Here is a 12,145-nt window from a genome sequence, read left to right on the forward strand (position 1 = left end):
CATTTACTTAAGTACAGTGTTGAACTACTTGAATATCTTCATTCTGTCATACTTTATGCTTTAACTGAGCTACATTTTACAGGTAAATATTGTGTCTCTGTCACAACAAGCTAAAGATTACATTACATATTAATGTGTCAGTATCAATAATCTCTTATATATTACAGGGGGCATTTTATTTTTAACAATTTATGTACATGTTGCTGATATACGTTCTGTAGTTTTCAAGCATTGTTTTATAATTTTTACCAATGAGTATGCCTTTTTTCATCATTTATTCACGCTAAATAATTCATATAAAAAACAATATGTGTATTTTTAGGTTAACATTGCCAAGCATCTCCACATGCTGCATGCTACAGGACAGCAGAGTCAGTAAAGACAGTGCTTCCGCTCATATTGCTGTGTGCACTGAGCTGCTACTTAACTCTCCCTGAGCTGCAGGAATCGCTGGAGGACCACTGGAGAAATGATTATCCAGACGACACCAGTGGGCTGCTGGCTGCTCCCACTGGCAAAGCAATCACTGTGTTATTTGGGAGAGAATGAATTGCTGAACATTTTAAGATTAGACCACTTAATCCCCAAATGAATGGCTCAGGGCGTTGATAGAGATTGTACCAACATTTGTGTCTCGTCATTTATCCTCTAACACCTCACGTCACTCCATGTTTTTTCATGCATCTCATATTATTCTGGGTTTTATACGACTGCGGAAGGAGTAATTGTTTTCTTATGAGACTCCCTATAGTGATAGCATAATAAAAAGTATTATCCTCTCCTTTGGTTTTTCTTTGTAGCTGATCCAACTCCGTGCCTTCACACATGTCCTGAGGCTGTGTGTGATTTGCTGTGGTCCTGACCACAGCTCAGCGCACGGTGATGTCGTCTCCAATTACCAAGAAGCACAGATCTCTCCAGAAGTGGGCCAGACAACAACAACAAAAAAGCAGCACAAATTGTAATGTGTAAGCAGTGTTGAAATAGAGGCTGCAGAGGATATGAGTTTCCTTGTTCAAAGAGGTGTATCCTTGCAATCTGAATCAGTCAGAAAAGTCTGTGCCCTACAGGGATTCCCATCATCTCTCTCAGACCTTGATACCAGGTTGAAGACGGAGCTTGCACCCGCTCTTTTATCTCGCCTGAGATTGGTGATTTGATTGAAGAGCCCAGCAGAGGAGACGCAGCTCTTCTCCTCCACACCGAGAGGAAAAGCAATGTTCCACAAGACTACACATTCATTACTCAAAATAAATCTCCATTAAACAAATGCCATAAGCATAATTAGGCTATAGGAATAATTATAATTGTGATTAGTTTCTCCATGGGCCGACCTATGTAAATCGTGATTGACACCCGGCAAAAAACGGAGTGCATAAATCAGGCATCAGAGACACAAGACACACACTGCAGCACAATAACAAGCATCCGAATACAGAGCAGACAAAGGGATTCAGGGCATGGGTGGCTGGAAACATGCCACCACTGCACATTCGCAATCAATGCATACAAGACAACTACTGTATGTTTTTGGTATAAGGAATAAACAGTCAAAGAATGCATTACATTGCAATATAATAAATAGAATATAAAATACACTCAGTTGCAGGTTCACCTACGAATAGAGTCAAATACATTTAACAGTCCTGTAATAAGTTCTACCTTCTATCACAGTTGTGATCTTCAGTTTTCGTTGAAGCCGTTTGTCTCGTTCTTTTCATATAATTGTGGACAAAACATGTAAAGACCGGTCTGAAACAGCGGTAACAAAGCACAAAAGCAAAATGCATAAATTGGATAATTGGATTCAAACAAGGGTCAACCTGTGTCTCAATTCCATACTACATAAACAGCACTTCATAGTATAATGTTTTTTGCAGTTAGTATTTAAGAAATAAACAAACTCAACTCTTTTCTAGGATAGAAGAACATAAAAATGTTTTTTTTCCAAAGATTCCTCCAAAGTTTATTTTCTTTCGTCTCCTCAGGTGATCCTGTTTCAGCACCATCAACATTTAGTTTTAATGATTTCCACCTGTGATTAGCTGCTCTTCCTTTGTGCATTGCATTGTGGGGTAATAATGTCCATCAACAACAGGCTCAGACATTAAGTTGTTCTTGTGTAAAGACTGTTTTGAGTGTACTTTTTAAAGGTAGTTACCAATGTAAACACACTACATGCTCAAAACTTGCTTAGAATTCGTATATAGTGTGGATTTTGTAACAAATTGCACACCAATCTATCAAATAGTTGAGGGAATCACCAGCATCTGTGGGCTTTATCCTCTGGGGACCATGAATGTCTGAGAATCTGGGGCCAATCTATTCAGTAAGTGTTAAGATATTTTAGTCTGGACCTAAGTGTTGGACCAACATCGTCTTCCCTAGAGCTCTGCCACGAACATGGCTAAAAACACAAAAAGGCTTGTGAGGACATCTTACCAACAAAGAAGAATATGGCAAATAAAATTGTATTATAAAAAGAAACACAAGACACACACTCATGTGGTATTCAAATGCTAGAAAAGACAGCAGGAAAGGGGCGAGGCTCATTGATTAAGCTGTGAAAATGATTTTTCACATCTGGTGGTTTGGGCTACGTGTTTCACACTGAAATATTCTGGAAAATCTATTAAAATGTTACAAGTAACAAATCAGTTTCAACAAAACCAAAACACAGTAACATTCATAAAAGGTTATTGTCACACTGCATTGAGTTGAGCGACATGTACCCAATAAACTGACCACTGAGCTATAATCTGTCATGAGATGCTACAAACTCACAAGTCGACTCTTGTGGCGTAAACCTGAGCAATATTTGCAGTGAAGCTTCTTTAAAGAAGCAGTCGCTTTTGTTTTAAAATGCACCGCCGATATGTTTAACACACATGATGCAACAGGACAGAGTTGCATGCCACAGTGGACTAATAGCACAGAGGTCCCGGTCTCTCTCTCTCTTCAAAAGGAAACGATTGCAGCGAGAGCCTTGATCTGCCCCGCCGCTCCAAGAACCCGCTGGCGGGGCAGTCCTGATATTTGTGTCGAGATGTGTGGAGCAAATTAGAACCAGTCTGTGGATTCCACTTGATGTGCACCTTTCATCTCCAAAAGCCATCTCTTAGGGAAACAATAAGCAGCCCCACCCATCCCTTTGAACTCACCAGGTGGGGGGGCAGCAGTGCTGTTATGAACTGAACATTGCTTTTTTTTTTTTGTGTTATTCTCTGCAAGGCTGGTCTGTCAATACACATGGTAGAACCAGTGTCAGCAGGTGTAATGCATATGCAAAAGAGCCAGACAGGTTGCGTGTGGCTTCTTTTACATTTTAATGGAAAAGCTGGGAATGACGGATAAAGCCATTAATAAAAAAAAAAAAATGAAAGAAGAATGTATTCCACAAGCAGAAACCAAAGGAGACGTCTTCAGGCTTCAGGATCCAGACGTGCCGTATGGAAACCCAACTCTTGGCTTCACACAACCCCCCAAAATAAAAGACCACAAGCTAAACAGGTATGATATGTTCACATTTATTGTGCAGTGACTTTTATATACATACATTTTATACACCTAATTTACATGAACAGAAATAAATTAATCTGCTAATGTTCTTTAACTCATCCGGCTTTACTGTTGCCACTGACTGGACGCAGCTCACTCTGAAACAGCAGAAGTAATTCAAAGTGACACATGACATGGCAGTAATATGAGTCAATGTAGACTAGTTTTCATTAGTGTTATATCTTACACATAGAAAGAAGCAGTTGGTAAGAGTTTTAGTGTTAGCGATAACTTCTAAAATGTTAAAAACATCTATAGGAATCTATGAATATAAGTCGTTTTTTTTTTTTAAAGCGAGGCCATTAATCACAAAGCATTGTATTCATTTCAATTGGTTGACAAGGTCCAACAATCTGGTCAGTCCACAGCGCAGACTGCATGACGTCTGTATTGTTGGGAATCATTTCCAGTGCACGTTTCAAACATGGAATATATTTTCCATGGATATTTCTTCTACAGTCTTTTGAGGAAACATCTGATTTAAACTTCTTTTAAATATAAAAATTATATCAAATAGGAGTGTTTTTTTAAAAGAAAAAGAAAAATCAAAAAAATGTAAAGGTTCCCCGCTGACAGCAGGTTAATGAGACTCAATCAAAATGATCTAAAAATGGCTAAAATTTAGACCATAGATGCATCATTACGCACCAGACTGACAAGAAGTCTCAGCATGATATCGTAGACACAATGTTATCCGTTAGGAAACCAGTTTCATTCATTTTCGTCTTTTAAACACAAAGTTGCATTTTTGTTATGCGTGTCTATACATTCATTTTCACACTACTTGCTGTTATTTAATTTAATGACGTGAGTTTGTCTTATTTGTATCTGAGGAGATCGAGTAAGTAGCGACCAATGTCTCGACGTGGCCAAACGAATGCCCTGCAGAGGTCAACATTACCAAAAACATCTTACAAACTGCATCTTTAACCTTAGAGATGTGACTATTACTATAGTGCTACACACAGGATTCATCACTGACAGACACACAAAGATAAAATACAACTTGGCTAATTAGTGTTTTCTTTATAAAAAAGTAACTCTAACGAACTAACGTGAATATCATCTTAATTGTGTACACTGTAATGTGCGGAAACAATAAAAAAAATACATTAACTGTAGATTCGCCAGGGCCCACACATGTGGCCCGGGAAGAAAGTAAAAATGTAAACCAGTGGAGAAATCCTCTCTAGGTTTCGCATATACACAAACTGTAAATACAAACATTAACCTGCGCTCATCTTTTCAGTGTGAAGGAACTCGCAGGAAGTCTAACGTTCTACTGCTAGCTTATGATAAACACTGACACTAACTAGAGTGACATGCCTATGAAACACGAAACAACACACTCCAGCCTCCTCCTACCGCACAGAAACACAGAGAAAGAATTTACAGGATACACTGATGGGTCTTAAGCGCTACACCCGAACTCTAAGCCATCAAAAACATGCAGCTTGTGGTGAGTTTCTACAGTACTATTCAGTAGTTGTTGGTGACAAATGGCTGTGTGAAAACCCAGAGTTTGTTTCTTTTATTACAATTATTTCTTAATCACACGCTCATGATTTTTCAACATGGCTCTGCTGTTCCGTTGGCCTCGCATCCGATATCCAAAAAAAACCCCAGACTCTCTCGCATTAAAAGTGAACAAATAAAACCACGAGGCAGCCATCGCATCACCACACCACCATACGGGAACATCCGATTATTGCACACTAGCACTGAACTTGCAAATGTTCATGCAGAATGTATGAGAAACACACTACACTCAAATCAGTGGTTGCTCACTACGTGACAGATGACCATACACTTCTTTGGAAGACTAAAATACGTCGTTGGGGAGGGTCTGGGACATACGTTACAACCTAAGGGGGGGGGGGGGAGAAAGAGCGAGAGAAAGAGAGAGAGAGAGAGAGAGAGAGAGAGAGAGAGAGAGAGATGAAATGACGTTTTAGATGAATCAATATTAGGATACTTGACACCGACTGCGGTACTTTGTTTAAACGTAGAAAAGGAGGAGTGTTAGAGATGATCATTGCACCCGAGGAGGGGAAAAGGGGGAACATTTCTGTGAGAGAATCTAGCAACCCTCTGTTTCAAGCAAATTATAGCGTCTGCATGTAAATATATATTACATCCATATCCAACATTCATAGCATTGTTTCTGTTAAAACACAAAAATAGTTAAGACTCACAGAGAGAATCCCAGCAAAGAAAAAAAGAAAAGATAAGAGGCCAGGGTTTCATCTGTTTGGAGATGGGAGCTTAAAATTGGTGTATAAAGTAAAAGCCAAAATGGGAAATAAATGCAAATCTTTTCACACATTTTCCTCACAAACTATTCCACACACCAGACTAGTGACTAGACGAGTGAAACGGTCGTAAGGCTTAAACTGTGGCGGAGTAATGAGAGGAGTGACACTGAGAAAGGGGGGGCCGTGGTGATGGAACCTTGTGTTTGATGGACTGTAGACCATCTTCACTCCAACTCAAGGGGACTGAGGGCCTGACCTGTAGCTCTTAAAGCTGCCCAGCAGACTCTGCACCCCCTTCTTGACCCGTCGAGCCACAGAGTCAGCAGGAGGAGTGGGCAGGCAGGAGGCCAGGCTGGGCGGACGCGCATCCAAACATTTCTGGTAACGAAGCTGTAAAAAAAACAAAAAAAAAAGACAACACAAATGGGTCAAATGGTGCATTTAGATCTCATCTCTCCTCCTGTACGGTTTTGCATGCATTCGTTTATGACTCACCATGCAGGCAGCCTGCACAGCCTCACTCAGACTCGCTGCGTTGGGCTCACACCAAAACATGTGACAGGTGTAATCCTGGGGACCCTCGGCCATGATGAACGCGAACGAGTGGACGTTCTTCCCCACACCCATGAAGGACAGGAAGCGCACCCTGCACTCTGACAGCACCTCCTCAGTCTGCGGGTAGAAAGAGACACCGCGGTGAAATAACTCACAAAGTTCACTTTACTGGTGGTATATGTTGAGCGTTTTCACAGTTTGCAATGTTGCACGTCATCCCCGACACCTTAAAGAGTTATATTTTACAAAATGCTAAACAGAACTTCCTCCCAGGGTTCATGTCATTCATGTTCAGTTCGTAGTCCGTTACCTGTTTAGAAAGTATTGTGAGGGTGGCCGGCGCGATGTTCACTGAGACGGGAGTCCATTCGCTTTTATCTTTGCCTTTAACTGCTGCCTCCAGCGTGTCGTTGATTATTTCCATACCTGAGAAACACACAAAGCACATTACACAATACATTAACCGTACCAAAAATCAGAGCTGTGATCGGGACACAAAAAAAAATATTTCGAATGAGTTCAAGGCACAGCCAGCTTAAATAATGACAGAAGCCACTCTGTATTTGAAGGAGTTTTCTTACCGACTGGCTTGGCCACAGCCTCACAGCCGAGGTAATAAACATGGAAGCGGTGGAAGAGTTCATTTTTCGGAGCAGGAAACTCTGTGAAGGAAGGAGGAAGAATCAAGAGATCTGTATCCACACGTTGAACTATGAAGGGTATTCAAAGTACCTCAGGCCCTAAAGGTACTTTACCTTCGATGGGGATGACCACGTCAGAGCTGAGCCGGCTCACCCCGGGCTTGGTCGCCTTCCTCTCCATCATTATCTAAAGTCAAATTAAGAGGTAGAGACTTGTGAATTTCAAGCAAGGAGCACATTAGGGAGCGAGATATTGCGCTGAATTCATAATTAAACTAACCTTTGAGCACATCTCATGTAGGCTGGTGGCTATGTTCTTGGCAGGCGAGTCGCAGCGGAAAACATGACACTTCAGGACTTGAGTCAGGTTGTCTCGAGCCACATAAGCAAAATCCCTGCAGGTGAAATGAAAAATGGAAAAAAAAGGTCACATTTACATATTGAATCATTAATACAACATTATGTGTGAGTCAGTATGAACAAAATATCGTATGCAGCTTTAAAAAGATAGGAATCGTTAATGTGTACCTTTCCCTGTTCATGACGGAAAATGCAGCATGAAAGAGAAACACCATTGTTAGAGTGCAGCGAGACAAGAAGCAGGCAGAAATAGTCGAGGTTGTCTTTTGTTTGCAAAGCTCCTAACAATCCAGCAGAGGGCAGCAGTGCACCATTAAAAAAAACGATTATATAAAAGAGTACAATGAGATTGTCATGACAGATTTCTTTAGAAATGCCGGAGCCTCTGAGCCACCATGACTCACGAGTACAGGAGGAGGAACATTATCTTAAACGGGAACAATAAACAGCTAGATGTGCTTTTTCTCTCCTCGAAATAGAACTGGCCTATGATCAAAAGGAGCCTTTTTGAAGCATGATTGATTTAAAACAAGTTAGATGCATAAATCCCGTGTAGTGTAATGAAATCTTCATTTTGACCGTGCTCTGTGGACACTGACCTGCCGTTGTCTCTGCCAACGCCCCAAACACGGATGCTGCCGATGGACTGAGCGTGGAGCAGAGTCTGACCCAGCGGGTCGATCAGGTTCATGGTGTCATTCTCCAGAACCATCAGCATGTCCTTACCCTGTCACACACACACACACACACACACACACACACAAACACACACACTCTTAGTATGAGCAGCCTGCCTTAAAAACATTTAAACTATCACAGTGATGTGGGCTGTTAAGTTAAGATAAAGTTAAGATATCTACGCATGCATTCATTTAAATTCAAATATCAATCAATCCATCCATGAAAACGTCTCTTAACAGCTTATAAATACCTGGAAATATATATTCACATTTTCCCAATGGATGAAGTAACGTCATCAATCACTTTGTTTAACAATAACCACCAAATACAAGGTTTTCTTGTGTAGACAACGTACACTTATTAAAATCTGTGCGTGAACTTGTATCTTGTCAAATGTATCTACATCAGAGTGGACATTACACTCACCTCTCCCCAGATACCGGCGGTGTCATGAAGGTTGTGTTTGTGGTAAGAAAGCTGCCGGATGCAGTTGTTGACAGCAACGCTGCTCTTGCCGGGTACCATGTCCTCCTCAGACATCTCCACCCAGCCCAGGGAACGCACCGCAAAACACTGACCACACAAATATGCAGCACATTAGCACAAAACAGGCCGGCACAGGGAAGGTGAGGAACAATTAAGGTAGGACAGGGTGGACGTTGGTGGTGTGCTGGATCCTCTATGAGTTGATGCTCTTTCAACACTGAATTACCTTAGTTTCTAAATCTGTGCAGAGTGGAGCGAGCTTCTCCTCTTCCTCAGACTGGGAGCAATTGTAACTACAATGAGAGAGAGAGAGAACGATAAGGATAAGTAACGGAAAGAGAGTAAGAACAGGAGATAATACACCAACTATTAACTCATCATACTTCAGGTTTATGGATGCATAGCGTAGAGTCGCCCCTTCAAACTCCTTCAGACTTTGATCAGATGCAACCTCAGCCTCCTCCTGAAGACACAGACGAGAAGAACAACAGTAAACAAAGGAACTTTTCAAAGACGCTAACCCATCTTTTATGTATTTTGAGTACATTTAATTACATTGATGACAACTTACATTCCACAGTTCCCCTTCACCGACTCCTTCCTCTGTGCTGGAGAGATGAGCCCAGGACTCCTGGAAAATTGAACAGAAAATATTAATGTCTCCAGACTCTCGGGGCATTTGGCTCCATCCAAGCGAATGTGCGTCGGACCTCACCTCGGTCTCCTCACAGGGCGTAGTCTCCAGGGACATGGTCGAGGACATCATGGAGTCGCCCACTTTCCCCTGGGGTGAAGGAGGCTCCCACTGGGTGGTGCCTGTGGGGATGTGCCAGTAGTACGTGCCGGATGTATCGCGGACCCTCATCCATCCTGAAGGCAGGTCCGTGTCTGTCTCAAAGGCACTGGAATCCCAAAAGGACTCTGAAGGGCAGAAACACAGGAAACGGACATTGTTTAATGTCTGGTTGAAAAAGACAACAAACACAACAAGGACAGGTTCTGTTAAATGTATACGGACAAAAGCAGTGAAGTATGGTGACTGACAATCGGATGAACTGGGATGTGATCTTCTTTACAGACTTAACAACCAATAACCACAGCACTCTTTTGTTGCTGAATTACTGAATAATTAATACTAAAATATAAATATAAAAACAGATTAGATTATTACTATACGTTGCTATATTAAAGTACTATAACACTAATGAATACTTAGACTGATAAAATGAGACGCACGGGCATCACAAACCAAAGTGTTCGACCTGACTCATCAACTCCACAGCACAAAAAAAAAAAAGAGCATAAAAATATTCTCCAATGGATAGATTAGTGTTTTACCGCACAGATTACTATGATAATTAGTTAGAAGAAATTCCAGATGTATCTGTAATTTGTTTAAAGATTGTTGTAGTGAAAGAGAGGGCTTTTAGCTCTTTCTGTGGAAAAAACAGAAGTCCAGGACAAATTAAAAGTATTGAATCTGAAGTGCGGTACAAAATAAAGACTTTTCTTTTAGATGGGTAGCAGAAAAGTTCCAAAAAATGCCTGATTTTATCAGTAAGACTTCCCTTAAAGATTCCCCTTTCAGCATTTATAAGCAGTATACAAACATGTAATAACTGGTTTATAATGTAGTTGTAAGCTATTTGACAGTAATTATAACTACTTGTCATTCACTTGCTGTCTGTTTGTAAACACGCCTCCACTTATAGGTGCATCTCCACAAAAGTTATTGTCAAGCATATTAATAATAATATAGTGCGTTATAAACCATTTAAATACATACACACACACTGCTTGTAAATGCTAAAAAGGGTAACCAAAAAAAAAAAATAAGTGTTGCCCTTTTACCACGTCTCCTCCATCTGTAATGAAATGTTGTTTATGTGCATCTCGTTCGTGCCGGCTGTGACACCCAACTGCTCTTTTCGGCATGTCAAATGTTGTATTATTATGTGAGGCCCAAACATCACCTCCCATGTGCTTCTATATTCACCTCTGTTGCCATTTGGAGAGCAGTCAGCTGGGTTGTCCTGAGACAGTGGAGGCCAACTGGGTTCCTCATCATTTGGTGTCCCGTTTATGTTGGAGAACAGCAGGCAGGGATTTCTCCCCACAACACCGCCCTCCCTCTGAGACTCCACATCAATCGGTTCTTCTGTCGCTGTCTCTCCTCCGATATCACTTGAGGTCTCCTCGTCTTCCTCTGATGTCTTGTCCTTCTCTTTGACATCTTCTTCTCTCTCCTTCTCTTCTGTAGACTCCAGAGTATCGATGAGTAGCGGCTGATTGAGGATGTTCTTGGACTCCTCCTGGCTGAGACCAGGGGTCATTGCTATCTTGGGAGACTTGGTCTGCTCCTCGTTGCCCTGTTGCTCTTGCTGAGTGGTGTTCTGGTGAGGGAAGTCATCCTTGTTCCCGTTCTGACTGATGTTGCAGTTGTGGTCCTGGTCCTGGTGGTTCTCGGCTACTTTCCGCAGCTGGTTCTGGCCTTCTTTGAGCCACTTGGCATTGTTGCCAGTGGACTCCTGGTCACACCAGAGACTGCTGTCGTTCAGCTTGTTCTTCAGCTCTTCGTCTTGTTTTTGTTTGTTCACAACGTATGGCATATCTTCATCATCATGGCCACCCATGTTAACTTTCCATGTAACAGCGCTGATGGAGACAGAGGTTGGGATGTGTTAGCATTACCGTTAGCATGCTAGCGACACAAGATTAAGACAGATATTCAGATACATGTACAGTGGCTGCTGGCTACAGATACAGTCCAAAGTTTAAACCATGTTACCATTGCTAAAATATATTAGTAGTTAGTACATTGGATGTACGCTAAAGCAACTAGCTAGTCACATTACAATCTGGAGACCGAAGTACGTTTCTTGTTCGTCTATCCGGGTTGGCCATCACCTTGTTCACTTCACCGGTGGATTGTTCAGATCAATATGAAACGTACTTCAGCAGATTCACCTTCCATTTGCCAACACGACCTTTTTCTATTTTGTATTGAGCTCAATATAAAGCTCAGAGTATCACTTTAGATTTAGTCTGCTGCATGTTAACTAAAATCCAGTTCCACAAGCAGCCTGCGTACTGAAACACACCAATATGAATAGGAAGTCATGGCCGCAGCTGGAAATAACGGGAGCCACCCGCCACCATCACCGTAGTCATCTTGGCTAGGCTACTGTTAGCTCCTCAGCTAGCTCACGCTCACAAACAGGACAATCACAGCGACGAGCATCATCGAGCGGATGTTAAGAATCTCTACTTACCAGCTCCACTAAATCTCTTGTTGTCGAAATGTACTGAACTGTGCGAGCTAGCTACATATTTCCATAAATCCCGAGGACTGACTTGGTTTCTAGGTGGTGTTTTTTCTGTCAGTGGGCTCGACTGGTGATGGAGGGCGAACCTGCGTCACTGAATCCACGTCACGAGCCCACTGCTGCCTCTCAGGCACAGAGCGCGAGGATAATTTAATGGATTAAAGTGGAGTTTTCCCGACCGTTTTAGGACATATTGATCCGGTGCTGCACACATCGTCACCTGTAAAGCATATTGCATATATTCCGTGCCAACAGCAATATCTAAAATACATAATACTGTTGA

At 41.8% G+C, this 12,145-nt stretch overlaps 1 protein-coding gene across 2 annotated transcripts; it reads right to left on the reverse strand.

Moving 5' to 3' along the window:
* Positions 1-3,771: 3,771 nt before the first annotated feature.
* Positions 3,772-11,926, reverse strand: apbb1 (amyloid beta (A4) precursor protein-binding, family B, member 1 (Fe65)). Of its 2 annotated transcripts, none has more exons than XM_079166229.1 (14): positions 11,809-11,926; positions 10,533-11,191; positions 9,252-9,457; positions 9,108-9,167; positions 8,920-8,999; positions 8,763-8,829; positions 8,477-8,623; positions 7,969-8,096; positions 7,290-7,404; positions 7,124-7,196; positions 6,950-7,030; positions 6,679-6,794; positions 6,309-6,485; positions 3,772-6,203 (listed from the first exon to the last, which is right to left on the reverse strand). In XM_079166229.1, the coding sequence occupies exons 2-14, from the start codon at positions 11,167-11,169 to the stop codon at positions 6,048-6,050; spliced, it is 2,043 nt and encodes a 680-aa protein (XP_079022355.1). In that variant the 5' UTR covers positions 11,170-11,191; positions 11,809-11,926; the 3' UTR covers positions 3,772-6,047. The 2 variants fall into 2 exon arrangements, with proteins under 2 accessions (XP_079022355.1, XP_079022356.1); XM_079166230.1 differs by lacking the exon at positions 11,809-11,926 and adding an exon at positions 11,490-11,596.
* Positions 11,927-12,145: the final 219 nt, after the last annotated feature.

This window comes from Pholis gunnellus (genome assembly GCF_910591455.1).
Source record: "Pholis gunnellus genome assembly, chromosome: 9".
Taxonomy (NCBI): domain Eukaryota; kingdom Metazoa; phylum Chordata; class Actinopteri; order Perciformes; family Pholidae; genus Pholis; species Pholis gunnellus.